This window comes from Neolamprologus multifasciatus, chromosome 20 (genome assembly GCF_963576455.1).
Source record: "Neolamprologus multifasciatus chromosome 20, fNeoMul1.2, whole genome shotgun sequence".
Lineage (NCBI taxonomy): Eukaryota > Metazoa > Chordata > Actinopteri > Cichliformes > Cichlidae > Neolamprologus > Neolamprologus multifasciatus.
The window spans coordinates 30542322-30567371 of NC_140458.1; the positions used below are offsets into that span (position 1 = coordinate 30542322).

The following is a 25050-nucleotide window of genomic DNA, read 5'->3' on the forward strand; positions in this document are numbered from 1 at the left end:
ATGCACCGCTGGCGCTCGCTTCGACACGAACAGGCGAGCCAGTCAGCAGCAGGTAAACAAACCTATCTGACTGGGACGGCGAGCCAAACAAAGCGTTTGCGCCGTGTCACCGTCTCGCATTTGTAATGGCGATGAGAACGACATCGGAGAAGGAGACGCGCCGGCTGTCAGCAAGCGATTCAAATAAAAGCTGATCTGCGATCGAGCAGCGGGGCCATACGACGGAGATTAGGAGGACGCGTTTCAACCTGCGGATACAGGGGACGCTTGACATCTACGCACGATGCACTGCAGCATTTTTGAGAAAATGGGTGTTTTTAGCCTCATTATCAGACTGGAATATGTGATCCGAGATGTCGGTTGGGTTCTTTAGCTACCGTGTGATTTAACTGCGTCGGACTCGAAAGCAACAATCATCCCCCACTGTGCTGCAACATGGGGCCCATCATGCAGGAGCGCACAGCATCCACGACGCTGAAACGCGTCGTTTCCAAAGAGAAGATTCGGGTGAAAAATACCGAAAATAGCGGGACAGTAACCAGGTAGGCCTCGTTTACGCTGACGGGTATTGCACGTTTTTTTCTTTTTTTCGTTTTATTTGTATCCTTGACGCAAAGGCGATCCTAACAAACCCGTGTTATGTTTTTGCAGTTCAAAGAAGGGTAACAAGACGAAGAAATCTGTGGGCCAAATGAAAAATGGTCTCCCAGGACCAGGTCAAGATAAGGACACGGTGACAACAGTGCACAGGGTATGTAAATAATACCCTGATAAATTAAAGGGATGTAAATGTATACAACGTCATTCTTATTTTTATTATTTGATAGCAAGATAGTGTTGCCTCATGAGTTCCTACCTGTGTACATAAAGCAGAAGTAATGAGAGATTGTTTTACAGGGTGCACAATCAAAAGGTGCCAGAGTGAAGTCTTGCACTACACGCAATACAAGCAAAGTGTCCAGGTAAGAGTGGAGTTGGGGGTGTGCATGCTTTGCGATTACTTTGTAAATCCCTAAATCCCCAACAGCTTTTCCTCATCTGTCTCCTTACAGCCCCGAAGAAGAAGGGGATTTGAGACCTCAGCTCCGCAAGCAATCTTATGCACACAGGAAGGAGGAAAAGCGAGAAAATCAACGTGTGTCCCAATGCAGCAGCGAGCTCCAGCAAAACCGTGGGGGGATGGGAAAAAATCGGCGAGCACTCTCACTGCCTCTCTCTCCGATATCAGGAGTACGGCAAGTACTGGCTCAGCCCCTGATGCACTCCCCAGCTCCCACTCCCGAGGCACTCCAGCAGCACTACAACCACAAGGATGATGACACAGACAGTGCAAGTGATCTGTCGGACTCTGAGAGGCTTCCAGTTCTGCCCTCCCCATGTACTCCCTGCACCCCTCCCCATCTCAACCTCCGGGCAGAGATCATCAACTCTAGCGACTTTCCCCCAGACTTTCCGGGACCCCATGGGGCAGTGGGTGATGAAGATGAGAACGAGAAACCCAACTACAGTTACCCAGACTTTCTTCCTCCTCCCTTTAACAGTTGGAGTCTGAGACAGCTGGCAGTGTTTCTGCATACAGAGGGTCGTGGTGCCCCCCGGCCTAAGCCAGTAGGGCCCTTAGAGAAGTACCTGGAGAAGCTCCTCCAGCTGGAGTGGCTCCAGATTCAAACGGTGCAAGCAGAGAGCAGCCGTCCGCCCGGGAGCCGCCCAAGGCCACAGGCCTTCTCCTCTGCCACTACAGCTCATCAACCTAGGCCTCACACAGCTCCACCATCCCGACTCAACTCCCCAAAAGGGCTGCGGCACACCCAGCGAGCATTCCCATTTGCACCCGTCAACAACCCCCCATCACCTGCCTCAACCCAGCACCAAGTCTCCCGCTTTCCAGTCTGTCCTCACTGTCACATTCGCTACCCATTGTGCAATGGAAGCTGCTCTGCTTACGCCTACCAGCGCCACTCACGACTCAGCCCACTGCTTGAGCGCAGAGCCAGACCCGGTGCACCGACAAAAAGGAGCAGCAGTGAGACCCGAGCTCCCTCCACAGAAGGTAGGAGCCCAGGAGGGCAAGGTGGAAGTGTGGGAGGGGCTCACACCCCAGTAAGCCCCTCAGCTGGAAAGAGTCACCACAGGCAAATGCAGGCTGCAGGCAATGCCCGTAAGCTACCCCAGGAATCAGGCACTAACCCAAACAGCAGAGGTCAGGCGAGGAAAAGCCGTGTCAGAGCTAACTCTGAGACAGATGTTAAAAAGGAGGCTGGTGGCATGAAAGCAACCGGTGCAGAGAAACGTGCTTTTGCTGCAAGTAAGAGAGAGACCATGACATCCAAGAAAGAGGAGAGGGACTGGCAGAAGACAGAGGCAGTAGGCCAGGCCTCTAAAACAGCCATGAAAAGAGCTGCTAAAGACCTGTCCTCTCTCCCCAAAGCCCCAGTCAGTAGTAAGCAGTGCGGCAAAGCGAAAAATGTGCACTTTGTCGCAAAGTAACCCCTGTATACTTGCAATATAGTGCTTTCCTTAGAGGTTACTCGGTACAGGAGCTTGAATCTATGCTTGCTTTCTGTGTAAACTGTGTGATACTAACATGTTCTAACTGTTGTACAGCTAAATCAGTAAGTGGTGTACAGCCTTTAAAGGTCGAAACCATCAGCAATCGTGCAGCTAGAATACAGAAAATAAACAGCAAAGATAACTCGACATTTAAATAGAGCAGAACTATATACGCTGCATTTAATTCCGAATGTACAGTTATAGTTATATGGCTCACTATGAGCCTGAACACTGCTATTATTCAAAAAAGTAAAGCTTTTGTGTACAATAAATAAATAAGTAAAACTATTGCACTGCACAGTCATTGCTCAGTAATCCTCTAATGTTAAAATAAGCATTTACTGTCCCGCTGGCCAGTTTTCAGCATAAGTAATCCACAGCGAAGATAAACAAGGTCATTATGTTTCAACCATCAAATACGACCATAGCTGTTTCAGTGCAATTTTTGAATGTTGGAATGTATTTGTTTTCAATGTTCTTATTTTTTTTTTTTTTCCTCAGTGTTGCTTTTTATTGTTCCTTTGGTGCCTCCATGTTTTAAGACACATTTTAAGTTAAAGCAAGTTTAGGTGAAAAGGAGGCACAGTAAGTGGTGGGGTACTGCAGTAATGTGGTCTGTTCCAGATATATTTGTGATATGGTTTTACATTTTCGGTTACAAGGGCTTTTCATGTTTGAACAGCTTGAATTGTAGTTATGATAATATACTGTATTTTGCATAGAGCTGAGCTCTTTCTATCATTGAAGACGGTGTAATGTTTGCTACGAATGTAAATGCATATTTTTCCAAATTTTATATGCCATAGTTATATTTATCAGAAGTGCTGTGGTTGACTTGTACTTTCTTCTTCTTCTTCTTCTTTTCCCCCCATCATCATTGCTGTTTACACTGTCACGCACAAAAACAAAAACGCAAAGAAAAAGAGCTGAATGTAACTTTGTGTCATTCCCAGGATTCAATGGAAGTTCAGAGGATCATAGCTACTAAGCTGTAATGTTCTACATATCACCTCCATATCCCATACTTGACGTCTGTAGGACACTGTGTTTACATCAGTATTTTATCTGTTTCTTGTGATTACTATGTGCACTTGATTCATGAAAACACGACATCAATGTAAATGTGCTACTTATTCTGGCTGCACCTCTTAACTTAAATATCTATGTAAACTATCAAAGCCATAGATAAGGGGCCTGGAGTGGCAGTTTTGTTCTAAATGTGTACATTACATCGACATGCACGCAGAAAGATTGTGGTATGTACAGTATTTTCTCAATGTTGAATGCGAGTATTTGTAAGGCATAGAAATAAATGTTTTGCACACAAGCAGCACTGGTCTGTTGGTCATTCTTTGAAGCACCTAAAGAAATGGTGCCAGATTCACAAGTGTTTTTGTCATTGACATTGTGCATGCAAACACATGCTGCCATTCAAGCACATTGATTATTGGATTCAAAAGAAAAACCCTCTGTACTGGTGTATTTCTTGTTGAATGTAATGTAGGGTTGTTACATGGTTTGTAGTAGATTTTAAGCATCAGATCTGCACAGATAACTGTATAAAGCATTGGAGATGTATTTCCCCATAGCTGGCCGCTTAATTAGACCCCTCAATGCCACCCTGATCATTCAATCTTTAACACTAAGTACTGGAGTAGCAGCATTGTAGTAGAAAATCTCAATCTGATTATGCCTTCCTTTGGCATGGAAATGGTTTTAGAAGCTGGCGAAGCTGTTTCTCTCTGTCGTTTACACACCCTGCAACAAAGAAGAGGTTCTTAGAATGGGAATTACTGTAGCCTCGAAAAGAAAAGGAAAAAAAACTCCCCAAGAGCAGCACATTTAGCCTACCTAGGTGTGTGTTGGCTGTGAAACCTGAGCTGCCAAATGTTTGTAGGTTGGCATCCTCTCTGTAGACAGGACCATCATTCCACATGAGATCGTAGCCACCCACTCTTTTCTCCTTCCCAGTGAGCCTAAGGAGAAAACAGTCCATTAGAACGCAGTATGCAAAAAAAGGAAATGGAAGTAAGATGTTTAATATTGGTAAGCTTTTCAAAAGTGCTTCTTCACACCCACATTCTTAACTTTTAAATGTGCTATAATCCAGGATCAGACCATATAAAATGACTGCAGGGAGGGGAAGCCCTCGAACTCTGCTCCCTAATGACAAAACGGAAAAACATATGAACGAGGTCTTTACCTTCCCTCCATATCCACAACATTCAAAGTGTCTTCCAGCAGTCTGCATTTCATCTCGTAATCCTCCTGACAGCTGGGCGTGTGTGATGGAGAGGCATTCACCTCAATTAACCACCTGCGGAAAGATGAAGGGTTGATTATGTTCAGCAAACATTTACTTTCATGCCACTGTGGGCCAATCCACAAGTACAGGAAACAGTTCATTAAGGATGGCTAGTATTTGCAGTGGACAGAGGTGCTTTAATTAATCCGTGTGATATAATTTAGCACAGCCCAGCTCTCAGCTTATCAGATATGCTGAGCATTTCGTTTGTGGTTATTCATGCATTTCTAGTGAATTCTCCTACCTTAGGTATTTATTTCAGTTTTATTTTATAAATATGTAATACAAGTTATTTCAGGCCATTGAGAAACCCAAAAATTCTTAAGCGTAGGCATGCATGGTTTAGTAGTGTATGTTTAGAAATACACGTAAATATGATAGTGCACTGTGTTGGCATGTGTTTATAGACTTACGGTTTGAGGTTCTGATCCAGTAGTATGTCATAACCATAGAGCTCAAAGCAGTGTTTGTCATTAATAATGACCTTTTGTACACTCTGCAGACTGCGGACAAAGATGTTGTCCATCTCTTTAAACAGGGTTTCTACCATCTCTCTGCCGTGTTTTGCAGTCAGGTATCTTCGAAGCTGTTGCATCTGCCACTTGCATCCCTGCTTATCGTTGGATGAAACAATGCAGCAAAGAGATAAAAGTTGTTTAAAACAGACATGTTTCAGAACATAAAAGTAACATGAGCTCTTTTTCTTTGAGGTTCCTGAATTACACACCTTCTCGTGATCATAGTCAGGTGCTGTTTTTTGAACAGACACATTGGTGAGATGCATATCTGAAAATAGGTGCTAAGGAGAAAACTTTACTGATGGGATTCAACATGGACAAAAGCAAAAAAAAAAAATTAGGATGTGACAGTCTCGGAAATGTGGCCAAACTGAGCTATTTAAAATGTATTTTTACATGACAATTCATTAGACAGAGCCTAAATTTATTATGCTGATAACCCAGGGCTAAATGTATATTAGTAAATGTATCAGCATTCAATTTAATGCAAAAAAAAAAAAAGAAAATCAACAATAGCAGAAAAAGGGATACACTTGTCATCAATACTGCTGAGGGAAAAGCGAATGCCTGAGAAGCGCGCAAAGCCGTCTCGATACAGCCAGGCTTTCAGGGGTACATACTGAAAGAGAGATAAACTGATTTTAACATGCAGCAGATTTTTCATTTTATATAAAACTATGCAAGCTACAGGGATCAGTACATACTGATGTGACCAGCACATAGACCCTCATATCAAACTTTCTGCCTGTTGGGGAAAAAAAGCATAAAAAGTAATGAAGCAAGGATATGGGCCTCTATTTTCTCATCGACAACAGTCAACATTGCTAAACAAAGTATTGTCAATTTTCATTGTATGTTAAATGAAACTGTAAATTAATTATATTAAATTGTATTATTTTAGCATGCTCATTACCATTGATTAAATAAGGGTTCTCTATATAGCGCTGTGCCACATAGCTTTTCACTTGAACTCCATCCTTCTGTTCCTCTGAGCGGGAACCATCCTGTGTGAGTATTATCAATCAGACTTTCAAAATGTCTCCTTTTAGCAGTTTAGCTTACAACCAGTTCTTTACATAACCCCACCTTCTTCCACTCTATGATGTCTTTCAGTTTTCTGAACAGAAAAATGCCTTTGCCTTGAGATTTTCCAACCTAGACAAAAGAGAGATATTTTCATGGCATCGGAGCAGCATGGTTATAACTTATTTTTACTTTCTGACGTCATAAAAACTTTTTTTTGTTGTTTTTGCACCTGGTTACTTGTTTTTTTCTTTTTAAACTAACCGGCTTCATGATCCAGGTGCTGCCAGGGCTTCGATTGAATTCCTCTACAAAGAGATGGTACTCACTGGGCATTGCAAAAGTGCAAGGGAAAAAATCACAGTTGGATGCTTCTATGCGACCAACCTCCCTTTCAAGCTGTTTCTGGTATCTCTTGAGGTTTTTCACCATAAGATTTTTGCGAGTCAGCTGTAGTGCAAAACATAGAAACAAAGGAAATGACTTGTTTACCACTAAAATGTCCATTTAACAGTTACATGAAACCACAGGCTGATGATAACTCACCTCATAATGGTTGCGAAAGTGGTTTATCCTTACGTGCTCCTCCATGTATGTATGATCAAAATTCTCCCTCAGCCATCCCACATCACACCAGTTGAAGTCCCACTCACCATCACTGTGAGGATGAGAAAAGAAAGCTGCACGATCAAAGACACCACTGCCATCCATCCCTGCTGTAGCATTCTCTGGGGAATGTTCCTGATTTCCTTCTATATATGCAATCCTGCACATAATTCCACAGAGTCTTTCTAAAATATCAATCTACTCACTCTTTAACTTCAATCCAGTTTGGTCTTTGGTGCAAGACATCTTGTATGGTGTTACAAGGCAGGCCACATTTGTAGCGCACACAGCTTCTTCCTTCCCTGAGGAAACATTGCATCACAGTCAATGCTGCCAGTACATGTATTTTTAAATATACAATCAAATTACGAACAACACTTACCGCTCTTCATATGAGCCTTTGTATCCATATGCCTGTAAAGGTAAAGGAAGCAAAAAGAACTCAGTGGCTGTGAGGAGTGACAAAATTTAGCTTTACAAACACTTGACAACTTCCAGCTCAATTGGTAATTGAGTGTGAAGTTGTAAGATGTTGAAAAATGTAGTCAATAAGCAATTTTTCAGAATCGACAAATTGCTGCTTAACCCCAACTTCCTCCTAATTTGTGGCTCTCATGTGTTACTATTTTATTTCAGTGTTAAGGCCACAAAGTTAGGATAACCCAAGGTCAACGAGTGTGTTTTTCAGACAACTGAATACTACACTGAACAGCACTCTTCTGCTTTTATTATTAAATTATTAGCTTGTGTATCCCGTAAGTAAGTTATAACTCTAGCAGCTAGGCAATGCCACATCCACATCTTTGTTATGGGAACAATGTCGCTTCTTTCTGTTTACCTTATACTTTGACATGGATGCCCTGGCCGCGAAAAACAGAGGAAATTGTGGAAATTACTATTACTATTATTACTAAAGTATTTTTAAAACACGTGAAAGTAACGCGTACTAGCTACAATAGCAAAAGTTAGCTACTCTTCAACAGTGTTTAACAACTGCTACCATGGCAACCTTGCCCCGTACTGTCGGAAGAATGTCCTAGTGTACTTCCCGTAGAAGACGGAGACTTATTTTTTCAAGCAGAAGCGCTATTCTGTATTCTGTAACGAGACATAAAACGCTCACAAACGTTATAATAACGTGAGGTTTTCATCCAGCTCATTTAAATCACAATCATGCACCAGCATCTATGGCTGGGTCTCATGAGCTGCTCGTTAACCCGATAATATGGAGAACATATTAAAAATAACAGGCGTACAAAAGCTTCTAAAGAATGATGAAAACAGTAATCATTATTATCTTTATTATTAGGAATCTGTTCTATCAATTCACCACTTAGTGGCGCCAAAGCTCCAATGAGTGGGCCAAATGGTGCATTTGTAGCATGTGCTAATCAATAATAGGATTTTGTTTAACAGCATTTAATATTTATTTTCCCCCGATAAATTAAAGGAATTAATGTGTAATTGCATTATTTACATATTTGTATTCTCTATCTGTCAACAAATATATAAATGGAAGCTAATACTGCTATATTATTATTATTATTATTATTATTATTATTATTATTAGTGTATATATAATCCTGCCATTAATAAAAACCAGAGACAGGAATTGCACTTTGTGAACTGCCATCACTATGGATTGATCTTTAATCCCTTGCTTCTTAAATTGACAGAACACAATGCTCTGTCAATGGTTAATTGAGCTCAGTTCAGTTCGATTTAATTTACATAACGCTAACCAACAATAGCAGTCACCTCATCGTGCATATACACTGCAAAGTAAAGACCTACAATATTAGAGAGCAAAACCCCAACAAGCAGAGGATTCATGGATTGCATCTATTATGCATATTTTTCTTTGTGACCGAAGCCTGCTCATTTAAGTGGTTTTCCTGGAATTTTTTTTAATGTCTCTGTGATATGACCAGGACCCACACCGTGTTCAACACCCACACCTTTAAAAATAAAAGTGCTCAAAGTGACACACTCTGAGCACCTTTATTTTTAAATATAGCATTCCCACTGCTTCGGCACCGAAAATATTTTCCAGCTCCTTCCCACAGAAAGCACACCGCTCGTTCCTGAGTCCGGGCACTACAAAGTTGCCGAGTTCATTAGTTGTAATCCATCTAACCTGTCCTCTCCGTCCTCCCGGCACAGCCCCGTGATCTTACCGTACCACCCCTCCATTGCAGCTGAGCCAGAGACCACACCGCTGCCACAGTCTCATTGATCCTTTGGTTATTAATGTTCATTTAAAAAAAATCCGTGGTGGGTTGGGGTTACAGTACGGGGAAAGTATCTCTTTTTAAGCTATAGCCAGTTTGCAAAAACATTGACATTTGTTGTTTTTCAGCATACTGTCAACAAAGTGAGGGGAGCTTATGCTGGACTCACATTTCTGTGAAAAGTTAAATAAACTGGCACATTACTTGTTACCTCAAACAATCATCCATACTTTAGACTCTGGTTTATACGTATATGTAAATAAAATCGGATCAGGCTATTTAAGAAGACTTTAAGATAAATGTTGAAAACCTCTCAAATTGTAAAATGAATGGCACTCAAGCTAAACCAAAACCCAGCCTCAAAGCCTCATTGAAATGACAGCTGTTACAAAACGCAATGAATGATTTAAGGAACACATTAGACTGTGAGCCATTATGAGTTTTATTGTAATTATTGGGTCCTTTTTTTTATCACAAAGATGAAGGCCAGATCAAATCTGCTCAAATGGCAAATTTTTATGTTTCAAATCCAAAACAGATGGCTATAAAATGGCATCAGTTTTCTTTTAACCTTCATCTGCTTGGCTGAGGCACAGAAGTAAAAACATGCACATATCAATTTGGTCTCCAAATGGCAATAAATATTTGGACCACCCCCGACCGACTGTGCATGCCATGTGTAATAATTAAATGAGCGTGTGATTATACCGCAGTTACATGTAGGATGACTGAAAACTGACAAATTGCTTAAACAGAAATGCTAACGTGATTTAGTGTTTTCAACCTTCCTCTGTGAAAAGTAAGTGCAGATACTGAAAGCTGTATGAAACTTGAGCCATCTAAGATTTCAATGTTTCCTGCTTTAGGTTACTTCTAATACCTTTTTACATTTTTCCTACAACCAGCAACCTTACTGTTTTTAAACAACACTAAATTATAGTGTCCTGTTGTCCGTTTTAGTTCTTTGTGTTTCTTAACCTCTTAAGCCCCAACGCCCCCTGATACGGGGGCAAAAAGCAGGAGATCAGGTAGGCTTGGGGCTTAAGAGGTTAAGAAACATTCATTTACTCTTTCTCCTTGCTTTTCAAAACCCAGTGTGTGCAAAAAATTTTTGTTTCCTAATCCCTGATAATAAGTTTAGCAGTAGGTGTCAATCAGAGGGCAGTGTTTCAGCAAGCTTTTATTCTGAGACACATTTCCTGCATTTGTGTCTGTGCAACAGTTTTGGTTTGGCACTCACAGTCTCCAATAGTAGCTGTATGCATGTTGCCTGTAATTTTGGCTAACCACTTATGTTTAAGTCTTTATGCAACAAGAAAAAAAAAAAACAGCTCCATCACAAGTGTCTTGGAATGCAAATTATATTTGGGGGTGAATCCACATGGGTTTCTCTCTTTTAAACATGCACCCTGTGTCTTCTGTGGATATGAAGTTAAATTCCAACTTTATTTTCCAATTTAAACTGTCATCTCAAATTTAGGTCATTGTTTCACAGGCCCTCTGTGACTGTTTTAGTTTGACAATATTGATCCAACCACTATGTGGGTTTTGCATACCCACAATACCTCCAACTTAATGTGAAGCATCAGGGAGGTCATACAATTTCCAGCAAGTGCTAGTCATCAGTCATGGTAAACCATATGCTCTTCAAAAACAATACCGCAAAGCAGGAAATCTCTGGGGTAGACGGGATCAGCTGCTACTCATTTGAGCGCTATCTTGCTGTGTTTAGTGTTATAATCCTCACCTTGAAAGGATGTTCCGTTCGTGGAAAGTTCAGCACAGCCATACATATTTCTGCAGAGTCTTACAAAAATTGGTTGAAACCCTTGTCTGCATCCAGACGAAACACCTTAAGTAAGTCACTCGGTGAAGAAAGCTAAGGGAACTAGAGGCGCGTGCACCATGACCGGTCAGAGGTGATGGGAGAGACACAGGACAAAAATTACCCTGTGGAAGTGAACCAGACATTAATAATAGCTAATAATTAAATGCAGAGTACATAAGCACATAGAGAGAAAAAGGTGAGTGAACAAGAAACAGTAGATCAATGGAAGCCCCTCGTAGCCTAGGGTTATAGCAACATAACAAGGGAGGATTCAGGGTCACCTTATCCAGGTCTAACTATAAGCTTTCGCAAAAAGGAAGGTTTTAGGTCTAATCTTAAAAGTAAAGAGGGCGTCTTTCTTCCAAATTCAAACTGGGTGATGGTTCCACAGAACAATTAAGGCTCTACCTCCCATTCTACTTTTAAAGAATCTAGGAACCCAAAGTAAACCACCAGTTTGAGCCTGAAGTGCTCTTCTAGGGTAACGTGGTACTATGAGGTCTTTTAGAAAAGATGGGGATTCAAGACCCATCTTAGACTTGATTCTTAAACTTGATTCTGAATTTAACCAGAGCGCTCCAGGGATATCCATGCAAAAAAAAAAAAAACTGGGAGAAGCCCCTGAAAGGTCCTTAAATCTATAAAAGAACCTCCCTGCTGTGAGATGATAGTGCTAACCACTGCACCACAGCGGCACTGCTCATTTTACATGAGTTCATCAGATTCATTTCAATAGGCTTACATATCCCTATCCATCTTAATACCACCTGTTTATTGTTTTTTCCACTCCCTACCTTAGGAGCTCCACAGGATAATGAGCGTGGAAATCCCCAGATTTAGCACACACAAAATATTTTCTAATAAAACATAAGAGGGCAAGAAAAACAGTGTTAGCTGGAATGCTTCTTTAATGTATTACGCTCCCTCATGTCTCCCAGTTCAGGCTAGAATGTGCTGCAAAGTGATTCCCTCTGCCAAAAGCACAGCTATAATAAACACTTTTGGCAGGCTGAAAGTGAACATAAGAATACACGTGTTATAATATGCAACTATATGCATGATTTCTTGAGTCAAAGCGAGGAGAAAATAGTATTATTTACAATTGCTACAACAATTTGGAAAATAACAGAAATTTCCTATTGGGAAAACGGGGTAGGTTCAGGGTGGATTTTTAGAATGGTATTGGTAATAGACTGTTATGTTTCATGAGTAAAATTAGAAAAGTTTAATTAAATAAGGCCTGCTATTAGGTTTCACACTCTAAAGCTTCAGTTTAATATACATAATCAGCTATGCCAAACCAAGGTATCCAAGGAGATTTTGTAACATGCTTATTCTGTTTTGACTGCCTAGTTCTTGGTACATAACCAGCATCATATGAAGCCAGAGTGCACATCAGATTCATCCACCCAGATTGAAGAGATCCTTCACAGAAAACCCAAAATGATACCTTGAAATCGTGGGTACATTATGTGACTCCTAAACCACATATTCAGTTTTCTGATAGCTTTCTGTCTCCATAACACTGGTCAGTAAAAAGAAAACAGAATATGGTCTTAATTAATCTGGAATTCTTTCTGTTTCCCAGCTTGGGGATTGTGCCAGAGAACTGGGGTATGGCACAAAACCTTAGCCTTGGGGAATTTGGGAAGGAACCAGAGGGCACTCAAGAGTCAGACAGATTTAAGTTTGCTTGGATGCTTCAGTAGGAAAGTTCTAATCCAGAATACTTAATGCAGACTATCCAGAGAATTAGAAGGTAAACATTATATACTTTGGATCATTACACCAATGTATCTAAGTAAGTTTTTCAGTAGTGTTCATATAAATGTGGATGGATTTTCTAGGTTTAATGACACCAATACCAGGAAGAACTTTTAAACCAAGCCTAATCATAATCTACACTTTATCTTATAGTTTATTTTTAGACAGCTATTTCTGCAAATAGGAAAAAAGCACTTCCATATTTGAAAAATTAGCATTTCTTCCCGCTCCATTTTGATATCTAATCTGATTCAGAACAGGTGGAGTGATACTGGAGTGTGTTTTGCTTTATTTTGTATTTCCTTTTTTCCCCTCTTTTTCCTAAATGATCATCTGTGTATTGTTTATATGATAGAAAGAAACTGAACAATACAAAACAACACTGATACACACTGTAATGTTTAAGAAACTATGAAGATATTAGCAGGTTTGCTCATGAATGATCGCAGCCTCAAGATGGAAAGCCAGCTGAAAGGAAATTGGAGTTGGAGGCTCAGCGAGATCTGTTTGTTTTTATTCACTTGAGCAAACTCATTCACAAACCCTTTGTGGTCTGCGGGGTTGAGTTGGTTGGTTTTGCAATTTTTCAGCATCCAACATCTTAACTGACTATTTCTGTATGTGATGTACATCAGTAATGGCACCCCCCCTCCCCCCCCCCTGCTTTCATGATTTATGCTGTCGCTTGAATTTTCAGTGTTAGTTCCATGTGTCTATGACTACTTCATAACTTAGAAATGTAACTTATTCCTCCCTCATTGTTCAGAGCTGGGCTGGAACTGACTCTCACTGAAATATGACTGATATTTTCGATTTGGTTGTAAATCAGTCACTAAATGCTTGATATGTTTGTCTTACATTCATCACCAGACAAGTTCTGATGATTAATTGGATCAGTCAACAACATTCCTGTGTACCAATAAAACACCTTTGTTGCTTTGGCTGTCTCTTCCAAGTCTCTTCATTCTGGCTTGTGTTCTTGATAGGTGGTGGCCACGTAACTGATCCAGTTTTGTATGGTGTCCCAGGTCGTTTGCAAAAGTTTACTTTATTTGCACGCCAAACACCAGCAACTCTAGCATAAACATTTTATCTGGTCTGGAAGTTGAGAGGAAATTGCTAAATTCAAAGGCAAATCTTTTTACTGTAACTCCTTTTTTGCAAAGATGCACAGAAGGAAAGCTGTGTAAAAAAAATTGCAACCTACACAAGTCTCCAGTCTATCGCAGTGTAAACACTGAAAGACAGACAATCCTTCACACTCACATCTACGGACAATTTAGAATTGTCAGTCAACTTAACATGTGTGTCTTTGGACTGTGGGAGGAAGTCAGAAACAACTTAGAACATAGGAACTCAATCCTTGGGTGGCAGGTGGATTTGAGCCCATGATCTTCTAGTTGTGAGGTGACAATGCTAACCACACACACGTTATATACACTAAAATGAAATCATAAATAGGCTTGAATGAATTAAAACACTGACTTTAATGATATATATATATAAAAAACATGTTTACAGCTGACTTAGTAACAAGCTCTACCCATAAAATTAAAAGGCCTATCAAGGGGGAAATACACTTCCTGTATGGCAGCAACACCAAGATGGCCTAGAAGTGGGTTTGTTTAAATCAGCTGTACTATAAACTTGAAAATAGCAAAAAGTTCTGGGCAGCACACCAAGAAAGCTCCTGGCTTCAATCTCCTAGTTGGGGTGGGGCCTCTGCGTGTTGAGTTCATACCCTCAATTTATGGATAATATGCGCCAGTCAGTGGCAACAGGACAGCACTGATTAGTGCAGCTGAAGGACTTATTTCATTATCAAGACCACGTTTGTCTCTTTTATCCATCACTGAGCAATACCCTTTTATGGGTTATAAGAGCATTACTATTCAAGAGCATTAATATTCATTAATTGATTTATTCATAAAGGTGTCCAGTAAAAATGAGCAAAAGCATTAAATAAATAAGTATGAATATGCATATATGTAAATACATACACTGCTGCTGCATCTGACAGAGGGTGGGTGCTAGGAGAGGTGTGGGCGTGTACCCTCCGAAGTCCCGCGTGTCTTAGAAGGCAAAGCGACTTCAAGGGTTTGTTCCTCGCCTCGCTCCAAAGACCGCACTTGTTTTGCGACTGCGGCAGTCTGAAGCTTGGATTAGAATAAACACATGTTCCCTTCAACTCAGTGTAAAAATTGCAGGGACAGGATTTACGGGATGAAGTCATTAGAATGAAAGACGGCGACACTTGTTTTTTCATCTGCGGACCACATGAACTGCACACGGACACGCGCCAAAGTTAATGGATCGATGATGGTTGGAGATTAATTTGTTTCCTCATCAGGCGTTTACTTTATTTTGTGGAATATATTGAGACATGGAAAAGATGCTGTCCATCCTCGCAAGAGTCGTGCTTTTCAAGATACTGGCAGTTATTGTCTTGCAAGGTAGGCAATAAGATATATTTATTTTTTAAGGTTGTTTATGAATCCACTCAGTACCTTTTTTATTTATGAAGAACTTCTGATTTAGCTGTTTACTATTATTTTTTATTGTTTTGTTTTTTTGTTTTTTTTTTAAACATAGCTGCTTCTAATAACGGTATCTTGGCGTCCCGCGCCTTGGTCCAATTGGACTCAAAGGTGTTTGGCTCCCGGGGATCCGCTGACTCACAGCTGTCTGAGACAACAGAAGCAAAGTCCAGACAAAAGCGCTGCACCTGTTATTCCTACAAGGATAAAGAGTGCGTCTACTACTGCCACTTGGATATCATCTGGATCAACACCCCCGAGTAAGGCACGCTTTATTAAGTTCAATCCGCTTTTGTGCAAGAATCCCAGAGGTTGCACAACGTATCCTCGTTTGTCAGGAGTGATAAGAAGTAGCAATTTAGAGTCTTTCAAACGAAGATTGGCACGTGGCTGGTTTTGCAACTGAAATAGGAGCCGTGCACTAGAGGCACCACACATTGCAGTTACACCCAGTTACCCACCCCGAGGCACCAGATTCAAGTGATGGCAGGCCCAACAGATTGCCAGTGTTCCTGCAAGAGTTTGGAATCAGTCAGGTGGAGGATATTATTTAGCAAAGTTAGTGCATTTATTGTGTTTTCCGGGCACGCCATGAGTCATAGCCTAAGTCTGTCTATTGATAAAATGCAATGACAGATTTCTTCATTGCGCTGGCTGACAGATATATTTAGGATTGGGTAATAACAGGTTATGTGGGAACAATTAAGTAAGTATTGTTACATCTTTAATGATTATTTGATTCTATGTTAATTAGGTTACGTATTTAGCTTTATCTAGCTATAGCCTTTACCATTGCTATTAACTGGTGAAAAACACTTGATAAGGGGTGTTTCTTAGACAAGTTGTCAAAGTTATGGCAGGAGGAAAAAAAAGGAGTCGAGTTGATGTTTGCTGTCAGCAGCAAACATCTCAACAACAAATACAAAAAGAGGCAGTCTAAGATGCTATACGTCTACCAAGGATTTGGTTTAGTTTCAGATTTTTTTTTTGTTGAAAAAATTTGACGTAAAGACATGGCGTAAAGCAGACCTTCCCAAAGTGTGGGGCCCGCCCCCTGGGGGGGGGGGGGGCAGAGCCATTGCGGGGGGGGGGGGCGCGGCATGAAAAGGGAAAAAACAATGCTCGGACACTGCTAGCACCCACACAAACGCAAAGCAGGAGATGAAGCATCGCTGAATATGTTTCCAAACCAACTTCATGCTAAGCCAAAGACTAGAAAATATGGTGAAGCATTTCTTCCCTTTGGCTTCACCTGCACAAGTGCCGCGGTAGGTCTCCCCTGCAGAATTGGTTTTCCCTGCCTCGAGAGCGCGCTGGGCTCTTCAAATCACTGACAAACAGGATCCCACATTCTTGATTTTTAGTTCACAAACACTTGTTGTAATAAATAACTACTCCTGACATTTTGGAGATATTAGCTCTTTATACAGTAAAGTTACAGTGGGATACGAATAACATCAGGCTGATCCTGCCACGATTTGTTCCCTCGGTTCAAATCACGAACAAACAGGATCCCACGGTTGTTCATGTTTTTAAACCCATTTTGCACAGAGAGGCATTTTTTGAAAAATGTATTGATAGCAATGTTGAATATTTTTACACAGGAAAAAAAAAACAACTACATGTAAAATAATTACACCGTGAGGCCTCTGCCTTTCTAAATGGAGGGACAGTAACTGCATGTGTAAATGTAAGCGTGTAAAACCTGAAGATAGAGACAAAATACTGTTAATCTGACTATCTGCCATTCTGCAATTCATCTCCTGTAAACAATAATGTGGCGCACAGCCTGACGTGGGAAAAGGCACATACGTTTAACCTTGCGTGATGAACTCTGTATTCCTCGTCCACACATAAACCCCAAAAAGGAGTTTTAAAAAATCTCCGTTTTCGGTGATTCCAAACGCAGTTTACGTGTGGAAACAGCTGCGTTTTCAAAATCACCCGTGTACACAGCGTAAAAGAGTTAGTCGTTTATTTTCTTACTACCTGCAGATTACTTGTATTTGCTTAATTGTTTACTAAATGTTTGAAGTGTGAATGGAGCAAAATATGGGTGTGTGTGGTTGGAGGATGTGTTTGTGCGTGCACGCGCGGGAGGGCGGGGGGTGAATATTTTTCTTGTAAAACAAAGGAGGGCCCAGCAAAAAAGTTTGGGAACTACTGGTGTAAAGTGTCTGATCTCGCAACAGTATCAAATTCTGCACATCAAATTCAGATTTCCTTTTAAGTTAGGCCAAGCACCACATTTAGTAAGATTTTCATAACTTTTTATAACTTTTAAATAATCCTGCTCAGGAACGGACAAACAGTCAAACCAATCTCGTCACAAATCCTCTGGCTGAAGTCTTACAGATAAATATTCTTCTCAGTTAGTTAGCTGGCTTTTTATTTCCAGCTATAGGACTCATCATCTAACTTTTGGCTGCCACTTGCAGTTTGAGTTCAGCTAAAGATCTGTAAAGTAAGGTAAAGGCAGACGCCCAAACACCTGTCAAAGTTCTAAAACCTTTTTGTAATGTCAGTTTCTCCTATAGTGGGTGTGTCCTTACACACATATTTACATGGACACGCACACACACAAAGGTGAAAACAATACCAGTAACTCTATTGCAGCAAGTATTAGGTTCATTATGTGCGTGTTGAAAACTTGTTCTTACATGGTTGGAGCACTGCACTGAAACAGAAGACTCCCAAAAGGATTCGATGCTTTTGAAACAAAAACATAGCAAACCCTTAGTTAGAGGAGAAATCCCAAATGTTCCATCCTTTTGTTCTTGCTTACAAGACTAACTTTGAAGTATTTGTGTGTACATACAGTACGACATCTCCTCTACAGCAAGTTTGATCAAAAAGATCCTACATATTGTAAGAGTGTTTAAAGTGAAGCTTTCCTCAAATCCCTTCTTTCACTTTGGAATAACTGCCCCCAGCTGACAACAGCATTTCACTACATTGAGCGAGATCTCTGACTCACAGCCCCGACTTTAGATTGAACAGGTATTAGGTTCAAATGCATTTCACCCTGAAGTTAATTACACAGGCTGAAGTGCCAGTGGAAAAAGACTCAGTAAAGGCAGCCCAGCAAGATGCCAGCAACACTCTAGGTACTCAGTCAGTTATAAGCAGCAGGCAGTCTGACATAATCTGTCAAATCTACAAAAGAAAGGCTTTTAATCTGTCAATTCAATGAATCTTTCATTTGTCATACAGAGATGCCCAGACAATAAAATGTTGACATTGTCTGCAGACTCCCCCCCCCCCCCCCAAGAACCTCGTAGGTCCTAAAGATATAAAGGCCTCTATATAGATCCTTATTTTTCACAGAATCAATCACACATGGTTGAAAAGAGATGCGTGGAAAGAGAAAAGAAAAGAAGTGATGCCTACCTGGCACTTGGAATCTAAATGTTATCCAGATGCGAGGATTAGGGCCAGAATAGACAATATAGTGATGGATGCTGACATTATGAATGTGATATATCGAAGTCATATGTCAGGTTTGTTTTTTATTCAGTTTCACTGACCTTTCTGGCGGCATTTTCCATTATCAAAAGAACAAATGTTCCCTGGTTCACTGGAGAAAATAAAAATGTAGTTGTTTAAAAATTGCTTTAAAATGAATAATTAAAACTTAAAACAAATTTGTTCTGTGTAGGGTTTGAGCACTAACAGTGTGAAGGTCCTGATGTATCTGCTCCATTTATCATTTTTGCTTTGTTTTGCTCATCTGTTGCTAAATGCTGAAAAAAGGCCTCTCTCTGTCCTTCTAAGGCGCACTGTGCCGTACGGCATGTCGAACTACAGAGGACGTCAGCGAAAACGACGTGGTGTTCAGCCGTCCCAACACGAGGGGGCAGAGACACCGCGCTGCCGTTGTGTTGTGACCGATGCAGACCCGGAGTGTCGTGATTTTTGTCTGTCAAGGTCAGTCGGATTATTTCTGTAAAAACAATATTGAGACAATCCTTTTTCTCTCTCTGCTTTTGTGAATTTTGATTGTATCCATAAATGATCCTAAAGACTGACAGAAATAAACCTTGTGCTGACAAGAGGCTTATAATAAATTTAACATGAACTTCAGAAAATGCCCAGACAGAAATGTTAACATTGTCAGCAGCTCTACTTTCTGACAGGCCAGATCCTGTACTTGAATTATTCTGGTTTATCTGTACGGTGCTGCCTTTAGAGCCCACAGGACAAAAAATATGTCCAAACAGTTGCTTTGGACAGCTGTGCTATTCTCACGTGGACACAGCTGGAGAAAAACACCTTTTTCTCCAGCTGACTTTTCGCTTCGTGTAAAATATGTTTTCAGCAATGGCTTGCACTACCTAACAAGAAAACCAGTATTGAGTTAGGTTCTTCTAGGTGGGCATCTTCTAGCACGTTGGCAAGGTGGTTAGCACAGTTGCCTCACAGCAAAAAGGCCCTGGGCTTGACTCCACCCTCTGACTGGGGCCTTTCTGTGTGGAGTTTGCATGTTCTCCCCGTGTCTGTGTGGGATATCTATGGGTTCTCCGACGTGCAATTATTGGAGTTAGGTTAACTGGGAATTCGAAACTGATCCTAGATGTGAATGTGAGTAGTTGTCAGTCTCTCTGTGTTAGAGATTGGCGACGTGTCCAGGTTTACTCCGCCTCCAGGCTCCAGCCCCCCTCTCAACCCTGAATTAGATGGAAGAAAATGGATGGATGGTTGCTCTAGAGCAGTGGTGTGACTGGTACTTTTTTTCTTATAAATATAACTGATAGGCACATCGTCGAGCCTGTTATCAGACAGAATAGGCAACTTTTTCTTGCAGTGATTCGTCATTGACATTTAATTTATTTTGGGCTTCCCTTACGTTTGTTTTTTTACGTGGCGATAGAAATCGATTTTCTCCTGCTGATGATTCAAGACCAGCTAACACAATTTCAAGTCAGGCTCTGATGAATAGCAGTTTGTTCAATAGCTGTGCGGAAAACATCCCATGATAAATCACTGCGCGAAAAGCCTGAATTTCGGCAGCATGCAGCACTTTAAATCGCCACATAAGTGCAGGGTAATAGCTGTTCATAGGTTTCGTAGGCTGCACAAACAAGTGCTATCAGCTGCTTCTTGGAACTGCCCGTAATTGTTAGGGAGCTGAAATTTCCTTCAGTTTGACAAGCCTGGTCAGTCAAAGGTTAACTTTCAAGCATGAGGGAGGTTCTCATACTGAAAGGAAAATGCTGTGACATTTACAAATCTAAATTAGGATTGTAGTGGGCCACCACAAATCCAGAGCAAGCAATTTTCTCTAACAAACTGTAGCTTGAATTGATTCCTGGTGTTTAAATACGCTGTAATCAATGGACAGTGTGCTAATTTATAAAATATACACAAAACATATACACAAGTGTTTGACTCTTCCTACTTATTTTAAGCAGAAACTTGTAGTATATTTTTTAGTAAATTGGGCATTTGTTTAAAATGGGAAGAAAGAGGTTGGTGAATAAATCTGCCAAGTATCTGATTTTAATGTACTGTGTGCTTCTGGATACAACACATTTGTCTAAATAAGGGCAATTTGTATTACTGTATAATCCCACACTGGGGACCATGAAGTGAAGCCACAATGATGCAGTCTCTTTTGAGTCTCCTAACTTTATGGATCTGCAGCACTGAATTGCAATATTTGCTTCTTCAATATTACTAATTTAGTCTGATATGTTCTCTTCAAAGCTTCATACAGATCCTCCCAACCCGAAGTCGTCATAAAATTCCTGGACTTGGATGACAGTTTGATGCACCTCCGTCTTCTTCTCTTCTTCTTGGGTGAATGGACCCTTCATTTCTTTCCGTTTGGCACTTTGCCTTCCCAGGTACGCACAGGGAAAGAACTTTGGAGTTTAACACTGCCGACATTCCTCAGCATCATAACTCTTGGAGCAAGTTGGTTTCAAGAACTCAGAAACTTCAGCAAATGTGATACAGACCGCGGAGCCTATCCCCTTTCGATCCCATCTGAGAGCCTCATGAGGAGAACCTTAACCACAGCATAATAGCTGGTGACCTTTTGTTATGCAAAGCTCGTTTAGACCCACCCTTTGCGTTTATATGTAGTTTTATGAACTGCCTTTGACTCAGTCTCTAAAAATAATGAGATCATATCAATGTATATAGGAAGATGGAGGCATTTTGACAAAAATGCTGTAGAGGGAAAAGCGCCAGGAGGAGCTATGTAAAGCAGGACGAAGCCATGATATTTTGATGTTTTGCCTGATACTTTGCCGTTAAAACACCATTCCACAATGGAGAATGCCACTTGTGTTATGAGGCATATTACTGAGTTTATGTAGCCTGTATGGAGGGCATTTAATTATATTATTTGTTAAAACCATTATTGATGTTCATCAAGCTTTCATCTCAGTTCCACAGCAAATCAGATTAATAGTCTGATTTGAATAGTCAGTCTGCCCCAGGGCAGCTGTGGCTACAACTGTAGCTTGCCTCCACCAGTGTGTGAATGTGTGTGTGAATGGGTGGATGACTGGAAATGTAAAGCGCTTTGGGGTCCCTAGGAGGGACTAGTAAAAGCGCTATACAAATACAGGCCATTTACCATTTACCATTTAATAACAACTTCAGAGCCAGTGAACTGCTTTATGGTGTATAGCTAGGATTCATGTAAAAAACAACTATGCAATGCATCTTATTATATCATTACCCTTCAGCTGAGCAATAAATACATTTATTCAGTGTCCTCTAACAGATTCTGAGCAAGCAAACTTTGCTTATTTATTCTCTAAAATGTTTGCACCTTTCAGAATTTAGAGTAAAAGTAACAAAAATATTCTCACGGCAGAAAAACTGCAGTTAGTATAAACTAAAGCCAAGTCAGATTACGCAGACTGCTCTAGAAAATCAAACAGGAAAATTACAGGAGTAAATGTTAGTGTCTGTTGCTTAATTTATGGAGTTTAAAATGAGGAAGCTCTAATAAGTGACTTATATTAGGCCCTCGAGCTTAAACTAGCATTACAGTGTTTTTCACATATTTCATGTGTAGTCGCAGGTTCGGGAATGCAGCTCCGGAATTAAACTTGTCACAATTGGCATCTGTGTGCAAGAAAGATAAGACAAAGAATGAGAGACCGTGAACATTAAGCAATGTGATAATATTGATTGTGGAAAAAAAGTAGTATTGTTATACTTAAAGAGCTACTTTTTAATGTGAGGAGAACAAGACCGTGTCTATAGTTTTATAGTTTATAGTTTTGTTAAAGAATCCAGTGTTGAAAGCAAGCGTATGCCATGATATGATATGTAACATATTGGATGCACAGAGTCAAAACTATGCATGCATTTTCCAAATTACACATATACTTTCAAAAATCTCCTCACTTTGTGTTGTATGTATAGTGTGTGTGAATTGTATGTACATTTAAAAGCTCGTATTCCCATTCCTTAATCAACCGTTAAACATAGCAGGTCAATAAAAAAGAAGCTTACTCGAAATAGAGGTGGGAGCCAGGATTTCCTTTAACAGTATGACAAAACATCATTAACACTGGCAGTAACAGTGGTTTACTGTAGAGATGAAATAACTTTTCTTCCTGTAAGACTGGTAACTTTATATAATCTGTTAGCCAGTAATAGTGACTATTTTCATGCTATTTACTTGTTGTATGCTTTTTATTAAAACAGGTGTGACTCTTAATCTTTGGACAAGATATCAGGAGAATTTACATGTAAATCCTTTCAGTTATATAAGTGAACCTTTTTATATGGTGTGACAAAATTTCATAATTCTTTTTCACCATTATGTAAATCCTGCTTTTTCTTTAAATTCTCTTTCTGGGTATTTGATCCTCACGCCATACAAATACTTCATTACAAATATACAACTGCCTCAGACTGCGTAAATGTACAATAAGTACCCAGACCTGGTGAAGTGAAATTCTTTCATCAGAAATGAAGCTTCTCTGGTCTAGAAAAGTGGTCTGATGTGGGGAGGTACTGAGTGCAGCACAGCTGAGTAGCCTCAGGGTTTGTTGTCTGTTGGGTGTGCACAAAGTCAATCACAGTGCTTTAACTCTTTTCACCAAAAATTACTTAGTTGTAGTGATCACATGTGCTGAGTTGAATTTATGATATCTACGCTCTAGCCCAACTCATGCTCAGATTGTGAGATGGGAACTGCCGCCACATGTATACAAATATTCTATCTCTCTAAGCCAGTCCGCCATTGTACAGTATTTAATACATTTAAAATCTAAAACTTGATATTAATAATTATACAAGTTTCATTACCTGCTTTTTTTTCTTGTGCTAAAAAAAAGATGAGCAATAAATAAAGCGAATACCAGGAGTTACAATGTTTTTCAGCAGATACTGTGAGAAGCTGATATAAGCTGTGGTTTGTGACGCTTTCTTTCAATCTTGGATCTTGGAATAACAAAGTTATCCAGATAATGGTATAATGTCCTTGTAATCTATGCAAAAGAAAATATTTCTCCATGTGCTCACGAGATAACTTTCTAATTAATTTGAGTCTTTGTTTTCTCAAGAACAGGAGGAAAATGTCTTTTCATTATAAGAAAACATGTTGGCTCTCCTGAGATTGTGAGATAATTTGCCTTGTGATAACATATTTTTAAAAATTGCGACCATGGTCACTTTTTGCTGTTGTTGTTGTTTTTACATTTTTGTTTTACATTTTATCCATTAAGGCATTATTTTGTTTGAAATTTCTCTCACACAACACCTTCCCCTTGTAGACAGACTGAGGTCATATGGACCCTCTGAAACACTAATACCACCTAGAATCTTGGAATGTCACTCTAAGTCCACCCTAAATAAGCCTACCCTGGAGCCTCAGTGTAAACCTACAGTGAGCAAGGTCTTATTCCCACAGTATACCATGGGAAATATTTCCGAGCAGACATCCTGACTATTCAACAGCAGGTTCAGGGCCCCTGTGTGGCTTACAGTTCGCTGTTTATGTTCTGGCTCATTAAATACATGAGCCCGGTGTGTCATAGAGTGAACTTACCGGTCCTAATCACTGATAATAAAGATTACTCCTTTCACAACAGATTATCCAGATATGATAAAATCATCGATGCTTAATTACATTTATTGTTTGTTTATGTTCAATTTATTTTGATCATGTAAACAACATACAGAAGATCATTAAGGAAAGAAAAGAAAAAAGAAATGCTTCACAAAATCCACGTCAATATTGCTTCACCTATTCTGATTCAGTTACATATAGAAAAGTACAGCATCTTAACAAATATGATATGACAATTAAGATATTATGTTGCTCAAATGCACACTAACTGAGTCTAATGGAGCCCACCTTCTACATCGAACATGATATTTGTTGTCATTTTACAGTTGTTTGTAAACAAAATGTAATGTTTTGTGATGTGAATATGCATTAAAGTCTTTTATGCTTTGATTAAATAATAACCAGCTTTTTAAAATGCTGTTATTTTATTGTTCATGAGACGACAGCATATTTATTATTATTATTATAATAGTAATAATATTAGCTGGCACGACTTGGATGCCAACATCGGTATATCAGAGTATTTCAACTGCTGTTGAAAAATGAATTATTGATGCCAGAGGTCAAAGGAGAATAACCAGACTGTGTTAAGCTGTAAAAAAGGCAACAGTAACTCAAATCAACACTTGTTACAACAAAGGTATGCAG

At 40.0% G+C, this 25050-nt stretch overlaps 3 protein-coding genes across 3 annotated transcripts; 2 read left to right on the forward strand and 1 right to left on the reverse strand.

The window, feature by feature from the left end:
• The first annotated feature begins 28 nt into the window (after positions 1–28).
• Positions 29–3877, forward strand: fam217ba (family with sequence similarity 217 member Ba). Its single transcript, XM_085145684.1, has 4 exons — positions 29–542; positions 652–751; positions 898–962; positions 1053–3877. Exons 1-4 carry the CDS (start codon positions 436–438, stop codon positions 2485–2487), a joined length of 1707 nt encoding a protein of 568 aa, XP_085001810.1. The 5' UTR covers positions 29–435; the 3' UTR covers positions 2488–3877.
• Positions 3026–8029, reverse strand: ttll9 (tubulin tyrosine ligase-like family, member 9). Its single transcript, XM_085145688.1, has 14 exons — positions 7841–8029; positions 7385–7416; positions 7209–7304; positions 6943–7054; positions 6661–6846; positions 6460–6528; positions 6287–6377; positions 6078–6118; positions 5905–5992; positions 5583–5641; positions 5269–5465; positions 4754–4867; positions 4402–4526; positions 3026–4308 (listed from the first exon to the last, which is right to left on the reverse strand). Exons 1-14 carry the CDS (start codon positions 7853–7855, stop codon positions 4238–4240), a joined length of 1296 nt encoding a protein of 431 aa, XP_085001814.1. The 5' UTR covers positions 7856–8029; the 3' UTR covers positions 3026–4237.
• A 6839-nt stretch (positions 8030–14868) lies between these two features.
• Positions 14869–21773, forward strand: edn3b (endothelin 3b). The gene is made up of 4 exons (XM_085146460.1): positions 14869–15278; positions 15418–15622; positions 19137–19289; positions 21069–21773. Exons 1-4 carry the CDS (start codon positions 15209–15211, stop codon positions 21121–21123), a joined length of 483 nt encoding a protein of 160 aa, XP_085002586.1. The 5' UTR covers positions 14869–15208; the 3' UTR covers positions 21124–21773.
• Positions 21774–25050: the final 3277 nt, after the last annotated feature.